Genomic DNA, 14,308 nt, shown 5'->3' on the forward strand with positions numbered 1-14,308 from the left:
TTAATTATCAATATTCAGAGCAAGGAGTTGGTATAATAGTCACTTTTGATGCCAGCAAAATGTTTTACAGATAAACACACATATATAAACACAATAGACTGATGGATTTTTTATTTGTCCAATATTATATAGTAATAGTTATTATTCTTAATGATGTTCAAATTGTCCTGAATTTGGCCAACAGAAACTCCATTTTGACACACTCCAGTAATCTTAGAGAATTTCCTTGCTTTCTAGAACAATAATGTGTCCCAGGCTTACCTTTTAACTTTCCTATTTCTGATAGGTGGCCATTTTAGTAGAGAACGTCATTAGAGACTATCAGTTTCCTAGAGAGCAACACTAAAAACTGGGCAGCTTTAAACAATGGAAATTTATTCTCTCACAGTTCTGGAGGCTAGAAATTCAGAATTAAGGTGTTGGCAGAGGTAGCCTCCCTCTGAAGGCTCTAGGAAAGAATCCTTTCTTACCCCTTCTAGCTTCTGGTGGTTGCTCACAATCTTTGGTGTTTCTTGTCTTGTGGCAGCATAACTCCAAATTCTGCCTCTCGCTTTTCCATGGCTTTTCTCCCTCTGTGTCTTCAAATCTCTTTCTCCTTATAAGGACACCAGTCAGTGAATTTAGGTCCTATCCTTATCCAGTATGATCTTAACTTGATTATATCTATAAAGATCCAATTTGCAAATAAAGTCACATTTACCAGTACTGGGGGTTAGGACTTTAACATATCTTTTGAGGGAACACAAGTCAACTCACAACAGAGACCCAGATCTAGTTGTGTTCATTGCAGTTGGATATCTTTACTTTTAGGTCCTTTTGATGAACAGAGCTGAGAAATACATTAAAACAAAAATTCATTAGCTCATTTTCATATTTCCAAATTTAGCCATTCTTTTTTGATTATATTTGTATTTCTCTTAACTCATACTGAGCTTCTTGATTTCTGATAAAACTTTATCCTGCAATATATATATGATAGTCTTAAAATTACAGTACCAGTGTTACTACTAAGAACTAAAGTATGGGCCAGGTGTGGTGGCTCACATCTGTAATCCCAGCACTTTGGGAGGCCAAGGCAGGTGGATCACTTGAGGTCAGGAGTTCAAGACTAGCCTGGCCAACATGGTGAAACCCTGTCTCTACTAAAAATAGAAAAAATTTAGCCAGGCGTGGTGGTGTGCACTTGTAATCCCAGCTACTCGGGAGGCCGAGGCAGCAGAATCACATGAACCCGGGAGGTGGAGGTTGCAGTGAGCCGAGATTGCGCCACTGCTCTCCAGCCTGGGTGACAGAGTGAAACTCTGTCTCAAAAAGGAAAAAAAAAAAAAAGTATGGAGTGAAGGTTAAGATTTCCCTGCAGTTTCTTCTCTCCTTAGTGTACAGCCCAGTAAGTATACACATGGAGTAATGTGTTCAAAGGCAATTTGAAATCATTTTTCTATAGGATTAAGCTACCAGCATGACCTAATTAGATTCATTTGTTTCATTTTGTTTTCGATTTTGGGGTTTGCTGTTTTCCTTTTGAGTTTATTCTTGAAATTGTGAAATGTGTATATAGTTGAAAGGTTGAAACCGTATAAAAAGATACACTCTTGGAAATTTCTTTTCTTTTTGTTTTGAGAGAGTCTTGCTCTGTCACCCAGGCTGGAGTGCAGTGGCGCAATCTCAGCTGACTGCAACCTCCACCTCCTTGGTTCAACCAATTCTCCTGCCTCAGCCTCCTGGGTAGTAGAGGTGGGGTTTTGCCACCTTGGCCAGGCTGGTCTTGAACACCTGACCTCAGGCAATCTACCTGCCTTGACCTCCCAAGGTGCTGGGATTACAGACATGGGCCACTGTGCCCAGCCCCATTTTCTATTTCATTGCTTTCTGTTTTTATTTTTTATTGTTTCCTTTAATCCTGTTACCCTCATCAATAACCATTGTTTTTAGATTCGGGTTTATCTTACTATTGTTTCTTTTTGCAAAAAAAAGCAAATGTATGTTTGCATACTTTAAATATTTAATCTTCTTTCTTACATCAAATGCAGTATATTATATCCTCTGTTCTATACCTTATAATTTTACTTAACATATATCTAAATTAAAAAAAAATTTTTTTATTTTTAGTAGAGGTGAGATTTTGCCATGTTGCCCAGGCTGGTCTCGAACTCCTGGGCTCAAGCAATCCACCCACCTTGGCTTCCCACAGTGTTGGGATTACAGGCGTGAGCCACCACACCTGGGCAAATTTTCTAAGTAAACATTTATTCAGTAGAAGAAATATATCAAGTTAATTATCCCCTACATTTAAAAATTCTAGAAAAAATCATATTGTATTACAGGTGTAGCCCTTCTTCGTTGATAAATAATAAAGTTATTTTGTATGCTTTATGTTAAAATTGTCTTTTAAGGTATTATTTGACCTTTCACAGATTCAAAGTATTTTAATTAATCATAATATTTGTTTTCTTTTTAAGGCCCCTTTTTTTCACAGTGTAGGAAGTGGAAGCCCTTTTGCTGGCTCTCCTACTCTTTTAACACTACCCTCTGATATCCTTGTAAACATCCTTGCTTTCTCGAAACAACAGATTGTCCACACCCATCATAAAATTTTCTTACCACAAGACATGGAATCAGCTACTCTGAGAACTTTTAGGCCTTTTTCATTGAGAATAATATTAGAGATCATTGGGGCTCTTGGGTTCGCAGGGCACATTAGAGTTGTGGGCAGAGTAATAGTGCTACTTTTGGGTCATTTTTTGCATTTACTGGAAAAAGTATTTCTTTTTAAGTACCTCTGTTTGTACTGATTTTTTTTCTATTTTGAATTCCTATATCCTCTATATTGAATTTCATATTCGTTACATATTAAATTTCACATTCTCTATAACATACCTAGTTGATTTCGACCCCAAATTCAAACTCTAATTTTATGTTTTTCTTTTAATAATTTTTCTCTTCTTCATCTGCCGTATCATCACATACAATGTGTGTATTTCTCTTATAATTTGCCAACTCATGCCTTTTGTCCCTTTTTCTATTGGGGTTTTATATTTTTTATTGCTTAAAAAAACCTTTATATATTAAAGATATTACCCTTTTCTTAAAAGGTTAAAAAAATGAGCACTTGACATATATTTGATATGTTTATGCCTGTCTCTTCTTTTTCCTCAAGATTTTTTGTGAACCACTTTTTATGAAAGTTGACCCTTAACACAGGTTTGAACTGCACAAGTCCACTTATACACAGATTTTTTTCAATAAATACAGGAAAAGTTTTTGGAGGTTTGCCTCAATTTGAAAAAAAAATCACAGATGAACCACATAGCCTAGAAATATGGAAAAAGTTAAGAAAAAGTTAGGTACATGATGAGTGCATCAAACATATGTAGATACTAGTTTATGTGTTAATTGACTATTTGTGTTATTAGTAAGGCTTCTGGTCAACAGTAGGCTATTAGTAGTTAAGTTTTGGGGAAGTCAAAAGTTTGACTGGGCACAGCGGCTCACCTGTAATCCAAGCACTTTGGGAGGCTGAGGCAGGCAGATCGCTTGTGGCTAGGAGCTTGAGACCAGTCTGGCCAACGTAGTGAAACCCTGTCTCTACTAAAAAGACAAAAATTAGCTGAGTGTGATGGCATACACCCATAATTCCAGGTGTAATACTTAGGAAGTTGTAATACTTAGGAAGCTGTGTAATACTTACACTGAGGCATGAGAATTGCTTGAACCCAGGAGGGGGTTGCAGTGAGCCATGATTGTGCTATTGCACTCCAGCCTAGGTGACAGAGTGAGACTGTCTCAAAAAAAAAAAAGAAAAGAAAAGTTATACGTGGATTTTTGACTACACAGGGGATTGGTGCCCCTAACCCTCATGTTGTTTAAGGGTGAACCATTTGTTTTCTTTCCCATATATAGCTCTAAGTAGTACATTGTCCTTATGAAGATGCTTAATATTAAGTATGCACTTCTATATATAACATGTGACTCTTACACGAATGATCTTCCTAAGACAAGCCCCTTTACTAATAGTAGTGGCCTCATAAACTAAAAATTAAATTCTCAAGTTAGAGGGTAAATAAGGGAGTCATAGGTTAGCCACCTGCCCAAACAGACCATGTGGTGTTTCCTAAAGGCTGCTTGAAATGAATTCAGGTCTTCTAAAATTGCTATACCTTCTATTTATGCATCTAAGAATAGATCTATTATGCCCTACTTAAAGTTGTGATAAAAGAAGATGACTAAAAATTTCTCTTGGTGCTAAAAAGCACCAAGAGAAATTTATTTTACAGCGTCAGTCTTCAAAAGAAACCGACTGGATATATCTGAACTACCTTAAAGTTAACTTGTCTGATGATAATAGTGGTAGTAGTGACTATCCTGTAATAAAGCTTTCATTGTGACAGGCCCTTTCCTAAGTGGTTACATTCATTGGGTCTAATAGTCCTCTGTACTGGAAATCTTAAGCAAGATAGATGTATACCTGAGTATACCTGTTAGTCCAGGATGTGGAAGCTCTCTTCCTCACATTTGAAGGCATTATTAGACCTAATTACCTTGTAGGATTATTATGAGAGTTGGAAATAGTATCTAACCCAGAGTCTTTTACATAGTAGATGCCCAATAAATGGCCACTACTTTTATTAAATGTACTTTGTCATTTCTTACCATCATAAACACCTTTAGCCCAGTTTTAATCTCTGCTCACCTGCGGACCACATATACCTCCTGAAAACAGATACCTAGAAAGTTGATTCAGCCTAATTTAGGTTCTGACTGGCTGTTTCTTTTCTTACAATAAACTCCTTACCTGATTGTATTTTATTTCCTTGAACATAGTAATTTTTCATTAATAGAAATTTATAGATGTTGCATGCAAAGAAAGGTTGAATTCAGTTAATGAATAATCCAGAGCCCCCAGAACAGTGCAGCTAATGAGTTCCTTTTCCTGTCTCTACAGACATGCCACCACTGCTCTTTGAGGTGTCATCCCTGGAGAATGCTTTTCAGATTGGAGGCCATCCTTGGCACTACATCATCACACCTAATAAGAAGAAACAGAAAGGAGTTTTCCATATTTGTGCCCTAAAAGACAATTCCCTGGTAAATGAGTGATCAGACTTTTTATTAGCAAATTTATATCAAATTCTTTATTTTCTACCTCTCAAATAGGTCCACATTCCTAAGAATTACTTTTTTATGCATTTGTTTTAACAATTTGCAAACAATTTAAAATACAGAAGAATACAGACAATATAGAAAACATTTGTGTGTATCACCCATAATTTTAAAACATTAACATTTGAAAATTCTTATAGCAACAAGAATTTTATAGTTTTTTTAATCTCACCAATCTCCCAGCAAGGAATCTCATGTAAAACCTCTCCACAGTGGGAATCACCAATGGAATATGTTCACATTGCTTCTGAAATTGCTGGTGGAATGTGTTGTTGGTTCTGCTTCTCCATGGTTTGTTGCTCTTTGCCTTCCAGAGCAGAACCAGATGGAACTCTGGTGGTCACAGTGTAGGTAAATTGAAGCACTTTGAATTTTTAAGGATATTCTTAACTTATTTATGGCAGAGTAGGTAGAAATGGTACGTGGCAAAACAATGGAAATTTCTACCCTTCGAATTCGTTTTTATTTTCTTTTTTAAAATGGCTTAGGCATTGATTTGTCATTTAATAAACATTTATTGAGGGCCTACCATGTGCCAGACATGACTAAGGACACAGTCTCTTCCCTCAAGTTATACTCTCAAAGGAAACATGTAGAAAAATAAGATGCAATGTATTAAGTACAGTGATTGTGATAAGTGCAAAAAGTGAGTTAAGGGGGGAGTTCCATTTTTATTTTGTATTGCTGATTATGTTTTTTGTTGGTTAGTTTGTTTTTTTGAGACAGGATCTCACTGTGTCATCCAGGCTGGAGTACAGTGGCACAATCACAGCTCACTGTAGCCTCAACCTCCTAAGGCTCAAGTGATCCTCCTGCCACAACCTCCTGAATAGCTAGCACTGTAGAAAAATCACTCAAGCTTTAATTGTTGATATTTTTTCTCATTTCATATGGACATGTCAGTGCAACACTACTTTTATTTTATATTTATTTATTTAGAGACAGAGTCTCACTCTTCTCACTCTGTTGCCCAGCCTGGAGTGCAGTAGCACAGTCAGAGCTCACTGCAGCCTCAACCTCCTGGGCTCAAGTGATCCTCCCACCTCAGCCTCCTGAGTATCTGCGACTATAGGAGTGCACCACCATGCCTGGCTACTTTTTTATTTTTTGTGGAGATGGGGCCTCGCTATGTTTCCCAGGCTAGTCTCAAACTCCTGGCCTCAAGTGATCCTCCCTCTTGATATATCAGAAGAATTTGCCTTTTTTTTTTTTGAGGCAGGTTCACCTTATGCTGACCTTGCTCAATCAGTCACTGTTGGCTCCAGTGGCTTTTAGAGTCACAGATCACCTTTCACCACGCATGTTACAGATCACCTTTTACCATGTTGCAGATCAGCATAGCGTTGAGTCCATTTATCCACTTCCCTTGATGTCATGGCCATCAGGGGACAATGTGTCTTCTAGTTTTCTTTTGTAGGAGCATTGTTCCCTTCCATTTCCCCAAATACTTATCACATGGCAGCTCCTATTTGGCCCAGCCCAGTGACATTCTCTTTTATAAAGGACTCTCTAAGGGCTGTTTTCCACTGTGACAAGTCTTGGTTTGATTGGTCACCTCCCAGCGAGTGGACATCATTCAGCCACCAGGACCTGTCACATCTCTTTTTCACTTAACTTTGGATCTAGTGAAATCCTGCACAGTTTACATTCTGGACATTTAACATGTATTCTTTTTTATAAGAACTGATAGTACCTATTATTTTATACACAAACACACACACGTACAGATACAGCCAGCCCTCTATATCCATGGGTTCCACATCTGTGGATTCAACCAACTATGGATTGGAAATATTCAGAAAAAAAAAAAAAAGGATGGTATAAGGGATGATGTGCATAGATGCATAGATTATATGCAAATACTGCACCATTTTATATAAGGTACTTGAGCATCCATGGGTTTTGGTATTTGTGAGGGGTCCTGGAAGCAATCCCCTGTGGTTTCCAAGGAATTACTTTAAATAGTGGCCTTCAACATGTATATCAAGCATGCTTGTCACATACTCTCCTTCTATAATAACTGATTATAACATTTATTCCAATCTATATTTCAGCATACTCTTAAAGAGCTGCCAAATTCAGGGGAAGTTTTTAGTCCTTTTATCACAGTTCTATCACTGTGACATTGCCTTAATGATTTGTATACCTAATAACTCCCCACCTGTTAGTCAGAAGAGTAGATAACTAAAAAAACATGTAAGCAGCCGAACTTAAGATTTCAGAAAATGTTTCATAGCTTTCTCTATTAAACTGAGCTTTGAGATCTAACATTTGAGCAAATAAAAACAATAGAAGCTGATAATAAGCTGCCTAGTATTTCACACAGAAATCTTTTTTTGCATGTTTTAATTAGATATTACAATAAAGAGAACAATCTCCTAAAAAAAAGATATGTATAGTATGTGCATATTTTGTATTAAAGGAGCATCTGGAGCTAATACCATCATGGACACATTAATTTCAGTGGTTACATTCAATCAACATATTTAATTACATTAATTTTCTTTTATGTAACATGTAATAATACCACTATTTCTATTAGATATAATTAGGATTCTTGTAGAAATTCTTGAAAAATTGAAACTCTTTCATTGATTTGATACATAAAATGTATTATGTTCCAAAAAATTTAAAAATCATGAGGCCAGGCACGGTGGCTCACGCCAGCACTTTGGGAGGCCTAGGCAGGCAGATCGCTTGAGCCCAGGAGTTCAAGACCAGCCTGGGCAACATGGTGAAACCCTGCCTCCACAAAAAATACAAAAATTAGCCAAGTGTGGTGGTGTGCACCTGTGGTCCCAGCTACTTGGGAGGCTGAGGTGAGAGGATTGAGGCCAAGAGGTCAAGGCTCCACTGAGCCGAGATCACACCACTGCACTCCAGCCTGTGCAACAGAGTGAGACCCTGTCTCAAAAAATAAAAAATAAAAATAAATCATGGCATACAAAGCACTTACAATATAACCCCAACCTACCTCTCCAGTCTCATGGCTGGATACTATACTTTTCAGTTTAATTTTATCTGCTACTCATGTTTATATGCATACTATATGGATTAACACTTCTATACTTTTGGGTTTTTTCGTTTGTTTTGTTTTCAGACAGGGTTTCACTCTGTTGCCCAGGCTGGAGTGCAGTGGCACGATCTCGGCTTACTGCAAGCTCCGCCTCCTGGGTTCAAGCCATTCTCCTGCCTCAGCCTCCTGAGTAGCTGGGATTACAGGCACACACTACCATGCCCACTAATTTTTCTATTTTTAGTAGAGACAGAGTTTCATCTTGTTGGCCAGGCTAGTCTCAAACTCCTGACCTCAAGTGATCCACCTGCCTCGGCCTCCCAAAGTGCTAGGATTACAGGCGTAAGCCACTGCCCCTGGCCGATTAACACTTCTGTACTTTTGATTTTACTGTGTCTTATTTGTAGCTATTTTCTACTTATCCTTTAAGGCTCATTTCAACCTTTTTTTAACTCCCAAAATTCTGTTCACTTGGATATCTGGTGCGTGGGTCAATCACTTTTTGGAGTACAGTGGCACAATCATAGCTCACAATAACTGCCTTATTCTTTTTTGTTTATGTTTCTGCCTCCCCCTAGACTATAAGCTTCTTGATGACAAAGATTATGTTTAATTGATGTGAGGTATGAATGCCTGGTCTGATACCTAGAACATAGTAGCTTATCAATATATGCTAACGGAATTTAAAAGCTTTAGTGTTTCAAAACTCATGAATATCTAGTAGGAAATATGGCATCATTTTATTTTACATTAGAGAAATTAAATTAAATGACTTCTGTGAAGCCAGTGAAGTTAATATATCCAAGCTGGTATTCGTTCCTAGTGCTCCTGGATATAAGGTAAAACATTTGTGTACACGTGATAACATATCAGATGGTTTTTTTCTTTATTTTAATATCTAAATATACTACAGTGAAATCTCTTCTTGCCTTAAAAGCTAAGCAGTATTAGATCATTTCCTCAGATATTAGAGTTCAACATTTGACTTATCCAAGATTCTGTGACCCATGTCTGAGGCTTTAGGTTTGTTTACATGTTCACTTTTTGTTATCTGCTCTTCTGATTGAAAGATAGTTGGGGATAGGGAAGAGAGGAAGAAGTTGTGGAGAACTGCATGCGCATGATTATGGCAGAGTTATATAATGGAAAGTCCATGGATTTTAGAGTCAGATCTGCTGTTTAGTAGGTTCAAAATATTGGACAAGGTCAGGTGCAGTGGCTCACGCATGTAGTCCTAGCACTTTAAGAGGCTAAGGTGAGAGGATCACTTGAGGCCAGGAGTTTGATACCAGCCTGGGCAACATAGCGAGACTCTATCTCTATTTTAAAAAAAAAAAACACACACACACACACACACACACCAAAAAAAATTGGGCAAATGATTTATTCTCTTTGTGTGTCAGTTTTCAATACTTCCTTTGAGTGTTATTAAGATTAAACGAAACAATGCCTATAAAGCATCAAATGCAGTTCCTGACACAAAGTAGATGCTTGAGATATGGTATCTCTTGTGTTATTACTCCTGTTTGTGAGATACAGGGTATGTTACAGAACAAATCCATGACATTTCTGAATTTAAATGTTCAGAATTTCTCAAATTTTCATGTCCTCATTTGGCCTTCAAATATATTCCACTTTAACTGCTTAATATTTTTTCTTCCATGTACCTTTGACCTACTGATCTATCACTTGGGTTAGATTTGTAAAATCATTTGATTTTCCCTTAATCTTTGTCTTTAATACTTTTTTCCAACTTCAGGCAAAAAATGGGATCCAAGAAATGGATTGTTGTTCTCTAGAATCTGACTGGATCTATTTCCATCCTGATGCTTCTGGTAGAATAATACATGTTGGTCCAAATCAAGTCAAGTGAGTAATCTCATTAGCACTTGAAAGTTAAGAGCAGCTTTTGGTAGCATTTATTGGCATCTTTATTTTTGCCAGCGAACTAGTGAGCCAATTAATGGAAATAATTAGCTTGTTGTTGGGTGCTTCCTCAGAGACTGGCATATAGAAAACCTGAACTTATAATTTCAGACTCAACATTACTGTTTGTAAATATTAAATTTGAAAACGTTATTTGATGGATGATATGCGAGTAAAAGGGAATTACAGACTGGCCCTTTCTCATCAGGTCTTAGTTAATTCTCTAGGGTTAATAAGAAAGAAGAGTATTTGTCTTTGTTCTAAAAGACAGCCTAGACACAGGAAAGGAAGTGGATTGTTTGAAGTAAATCTTGTTTTATTTTGATTGGTTTCAGGGCACACACGTCTCCCACAAACTGACCTCTCCTTCCCTTAAACACTTTGCATTTGGCATCCCTGACACCACAGTTCTGAATATTTTCCTATTTCATCTATCTTTTTTAGTTTGCTTTTATGCTCTTCCTTCTCTACCCAGACTTTAATTGTTGAATGTCCATAGTTGGGTCATAGGCCCTCTTCTTTTCTCACTATTTCCATTCTGCATGATTCTATTTATTCCTTTGGCTTCAAGATCATGTATACATGAGAACTCCAAAATGTATATACTAGCCTCAACATCTCCTCTAAGTTCATTCCAGAAATCTTGAATCATTCCTGATGCCTTCTTACCAATTTGTCTTTCATCGATATACATACATTTAAACACTTACAGGCATTCTCTTTCTCTGATACATATATACCATATATCCTCTCAATCCAGTCTATTTTGCTACGAAATATTTCTTAAATCTGCTTATTTCTGCCCTTGGCCACTGTCATCGTCTTGGTCAGGTCACTGTCATCACTAGCCTAGCCTACAGTAATAGCCCATTCCAGGGCTCCAGGATCCACTCTTGTGCTGTCTGTTTTCTTCTCAGCAGCTAGCATGATTTTTAAGAACATGGAGAAATATAAAAACCTATGCAAGTGAATTCAAATGCTTTAACCTTTTTATGGCTTTTTATTGCTCTTAGGATAAAAACCAACATAGTTAGCATGGTCCAAAAGACCCTCCTCCAACTCAGTTTACTCTAGTCATGTTGTCTTTTCAGAAAACTGAGGGCCTGTTCCTTCTGTTTGGAGTCTGTTTCCCCTACCTGTTCTCCTGCCTAATTTCTATTCATATTTTATGGCCCAGCTTCAATGTCACTTTTCTACAGACCTTCCCTGATGCGCCTTGTTAGATTTGCTTGCTCATCATATTTTCATTGCACCCACTGGGTCATCTTCCTTTGTAGAACTTAGGGCAACTTAAATAAGTTATTTTTGTGATCTTCTGCTTAAATACCTTATTTGGTATCATAAACTCTATGATGACAGGGAAAGAGTCTGTTTTGCTGACACCTATAACTCCAGCACTAAGCATAGTCCTTGGCACAGAGTAGATGCTCAGTATTTGTTGAATAAGAAGAGAAGGGGCTGGGCTTGATGGTTTATGCCTATAATCCCGCACTTTGGGAGGCCGAAGCAGGAGGATCGCCTGAAACCAGCAGTTTGACACCAGCCTGGGCAACATAGTGAGACTTTGTCTCTACAAAAAATAAAAATAAAAAATAGCCAAGCATGATGGTGGGCACCTGTGGTCTTAGCTCCTCAGGAGTCTGGGGCAGGAGGATCAGCTGAGCTCAGGAGTTCGAGGCTGCAGTGAGCTATGATTGTAGCACTGTACTCCAGCCTGGGTAATGGAGTAAGACCCTGTGTCTAAAAAAATAAAAAAATAACAAAGGGAAGCATCTGCCTTTATTTTTTATGCTTCATGGTAATCAGTCTACTTCTCTGGATCTATTATTAATATAAGGAGATGAAAGGATTTAATGAAATAAGATTATTTTTACACATCTTAAACTGTGGTTCCGCTTCAGTAAGCCTTACTTTTAATGTTTGTTACCACCCACATTAATTTTATGTTTGCTTTCTTAAGTTTGAACTTAAGAAAACAAGGCCCACAAAGAGTGTATGGCCTTTTGCCAGGTTTTACAATATAAGCATTTAAAAATATTGCCACTAAAAAAGCTAAGTGAATAATTTAAATTATTATTTGATCTCTTGGTCTTTGGGAACTCTGAGGTTTCCAGCACTCTCTGGACACATAGCTGCTTCTCTCTGCTGTTCTTTTTTTTTGCATTTGAGACTTTGAGCTTGTAAAACATTGTGCTTTTGAAGCTTGTTAACAATGTAAACAGATTTCTGTGGGTGGTGAGCAAATTATTTTATTTTCTCTTAATAGGCTTGATCCATGAAGCCATTTGCACTCAAGAACCCCAAATCTTTAAATATAACCAATCCTAAGAAAAAAGAATAGTATTTTCAGTTGTAGTTTTTGAATATTATTCTATCATGAAAACTCTTAGTTTCTATTTAGGTATAGATTTCATTGCTGATTGAATTTCTTTGTAGTTAACCCTAAGTGTTGCTCATAGATATCTCATCCTACTTCAGAAAGAAAAATGCAAATATCTGCTATAATTGTTAGAGCTGAAATGTTAGAGACCCGTTACAGCATAGCAGAGATAAGGTTCTTCAGAGTAACTTTCATTAAGCCAGTTTGGAAAATAGCTTAGGCCTGACCAAGCTGATCATTACCTACTTCATTGGCACCTGTTGTCACAGTTCCCACGTTTTTCTGTTTAACAGAATCTCCGAATTTGAAGGAGTTCATGGACATTTAGTGATCACTTATTAGTGTCGCAGACTAATCAAGAGAACTACCTCAGTGTTGTTACTATAATTTTTATTTGTTGAGTTTTATTTCAGTACTTAAACTTTGGCACTTTGATGGTGTTTTAAAGTCTTAGATTCTCAGAATCCTTTTTCCCTTCTCAGAGTTTTGAAGCTAACTGAAATAGAAAATAATAGTTCTCAGCATCAGATCTCTGAAGATTTTGTCATTTTGGCCAACAGGGAGAACAATAAAGTAAGTCAAGAGTACTTTAAAATCCTTTATATATCATTGTCTTTCTATATAAGACCTTAATATGCTAATATATTTGCCTTTGAGTGTAGCAGAAAACAACAGCACAGCCCCTATAAAAGTCTGTACATTTTGTCTACATGGGTAGCCAGTTTTAGCCCCATGTACATTTGAGATTTAAAGAAAGTTGACTATATTGAGTTTGTCTTTTGCTGATTTCTGTTTCTTTTCTGAGTTTCCTTTTAAGTTTTTATTGATGAATTATCAACCTTTGGGTCTAATTAATTGTGCAAACTTAAATTTATTTGGGGTAATATATAAGTCTTTAAAAATCACATACCATACTTTAACTCCAGATGGTACTTTTCTTTTAGTGTATAAATTAAGACCACAAAGAAAATTATGGGGAGGGAAATTTCTAAAACAGATCCACTTTTTATTTGCTGTACTATATGCTAAGGCAAAAGTCAGGTGAATGAGGCAGCTAATCCATAATCTTTTAAATAATTTTTTTTTTTGCCCATTCTGGCATTTTAGCCATTAAAAACTTTAATAAAGTATTTTTGAGCCGGGCATGGTGGCTCACACCTGTAATCCCAGCACTTTGGAAGGCCAAGGCAGACAGATTGCTTGAGTTCGGGAGTTCGAGACCACCCTGGGTGACATGGTGAAACCCTGTCTCTACAAAAAGTAGAAAATTAGCCAGGCATGGTGGTGTATGCCTATAGTCCCAGCTACTGGGAAGGCTGAGCTGGGAGGATCACTTGAGCCTGGGAGGCAGAGGATGCAGTAAGCCAAGATTGTGCAACTACAGTGAGGCAAGATCGTACCACTGCACTCCAGCCTAGGTGACAGAATGAGACCCTGTCTCAAAATATGAAACGGAGGATCAGAAATCTGATTCAGAATTTCCTCAGTTGAGGAAAGAATTGTGGATGTGGGAGAAGGGTTGGTAAGTTTTACCAAATTTGTTAATACAGTTTTACCTTTGACTGCATGTAATAGAACTTGTCATATCTTTTTATTTCTTTCCATATGATAGAATGAAAATGTACTCACTGTTACAGCTTCTGGACGGGTGGTAAAAAAAAGTTTTAACCTTCTGGATGATGACCCAGAACAAGAGGTATTGCTTTGGCCAGAGATGACAAACCAAACTAGTGTGTCCTTGCATTGTGAATTTCATATTAATACTTCCCCATACCCTGGGGTGGGGGTTGGGGTTGAGGGATTCCAGGCTGGCCAGTTGGGTGGGC

General features: G+C 37.4%; 1 protein-coding gene across 12 annotated transcripts in view; it reads left to right on the top strand.

Annotated features, from left to right (window-relative positions):
• The window catches only part of DCAF17 (DDB1 and CUL4 associated factor 17), a 71,016-nt gene that overhangs the window by 49,853 nt on the left and 6,855 nt on the right, over positions 1–14,308 (top strand). For 10 of the 12 annotated variants that reach the window (XM_063644707.1, XM_055289690.2, XM_063644706.1 and 7 more), the window contains 4 exons: positions 4,943–5,085; positions 9,936–10,045; positions 12,965–13,055; positions 14,095–14,178. In XM_063644707.1, coding sequence (XP_063500777.1) covers positions 4,943–5,085; positions 9,936–10,045; positions 12,965–13,055; positions 14,095–14,178 — 428 coding nt within the window. Of the gene's footprint in view, positions 1–4,942; positions 5,086–9,935; positions 10,046–12,964; positions 13,056–14,094; positions 14,179–14,308 lie in introns of those variants that run through there. The other 2 variants (XR_008659562.2, XM_055289694.1) reach the window with 2 other exon arrangements.

The sequence above is a fragment of the Symphalangus syndactylus genome, chromosome 8 (genome assembly GCF_028878055.3).
Source record: "Symphalangus syndactylus isolate Jambi chromosome 8, NHGRI_mSymSyn1-v2.1_pri, whole genome shotgun sequence".
Classification (NCBI taxonomy): domain Eukaryota; kingdom Metazoa; phylum Chordata; class Mammalia; order Primates; family Hylobatidae; genus Symphalangus; species Symphalangus syndactylus.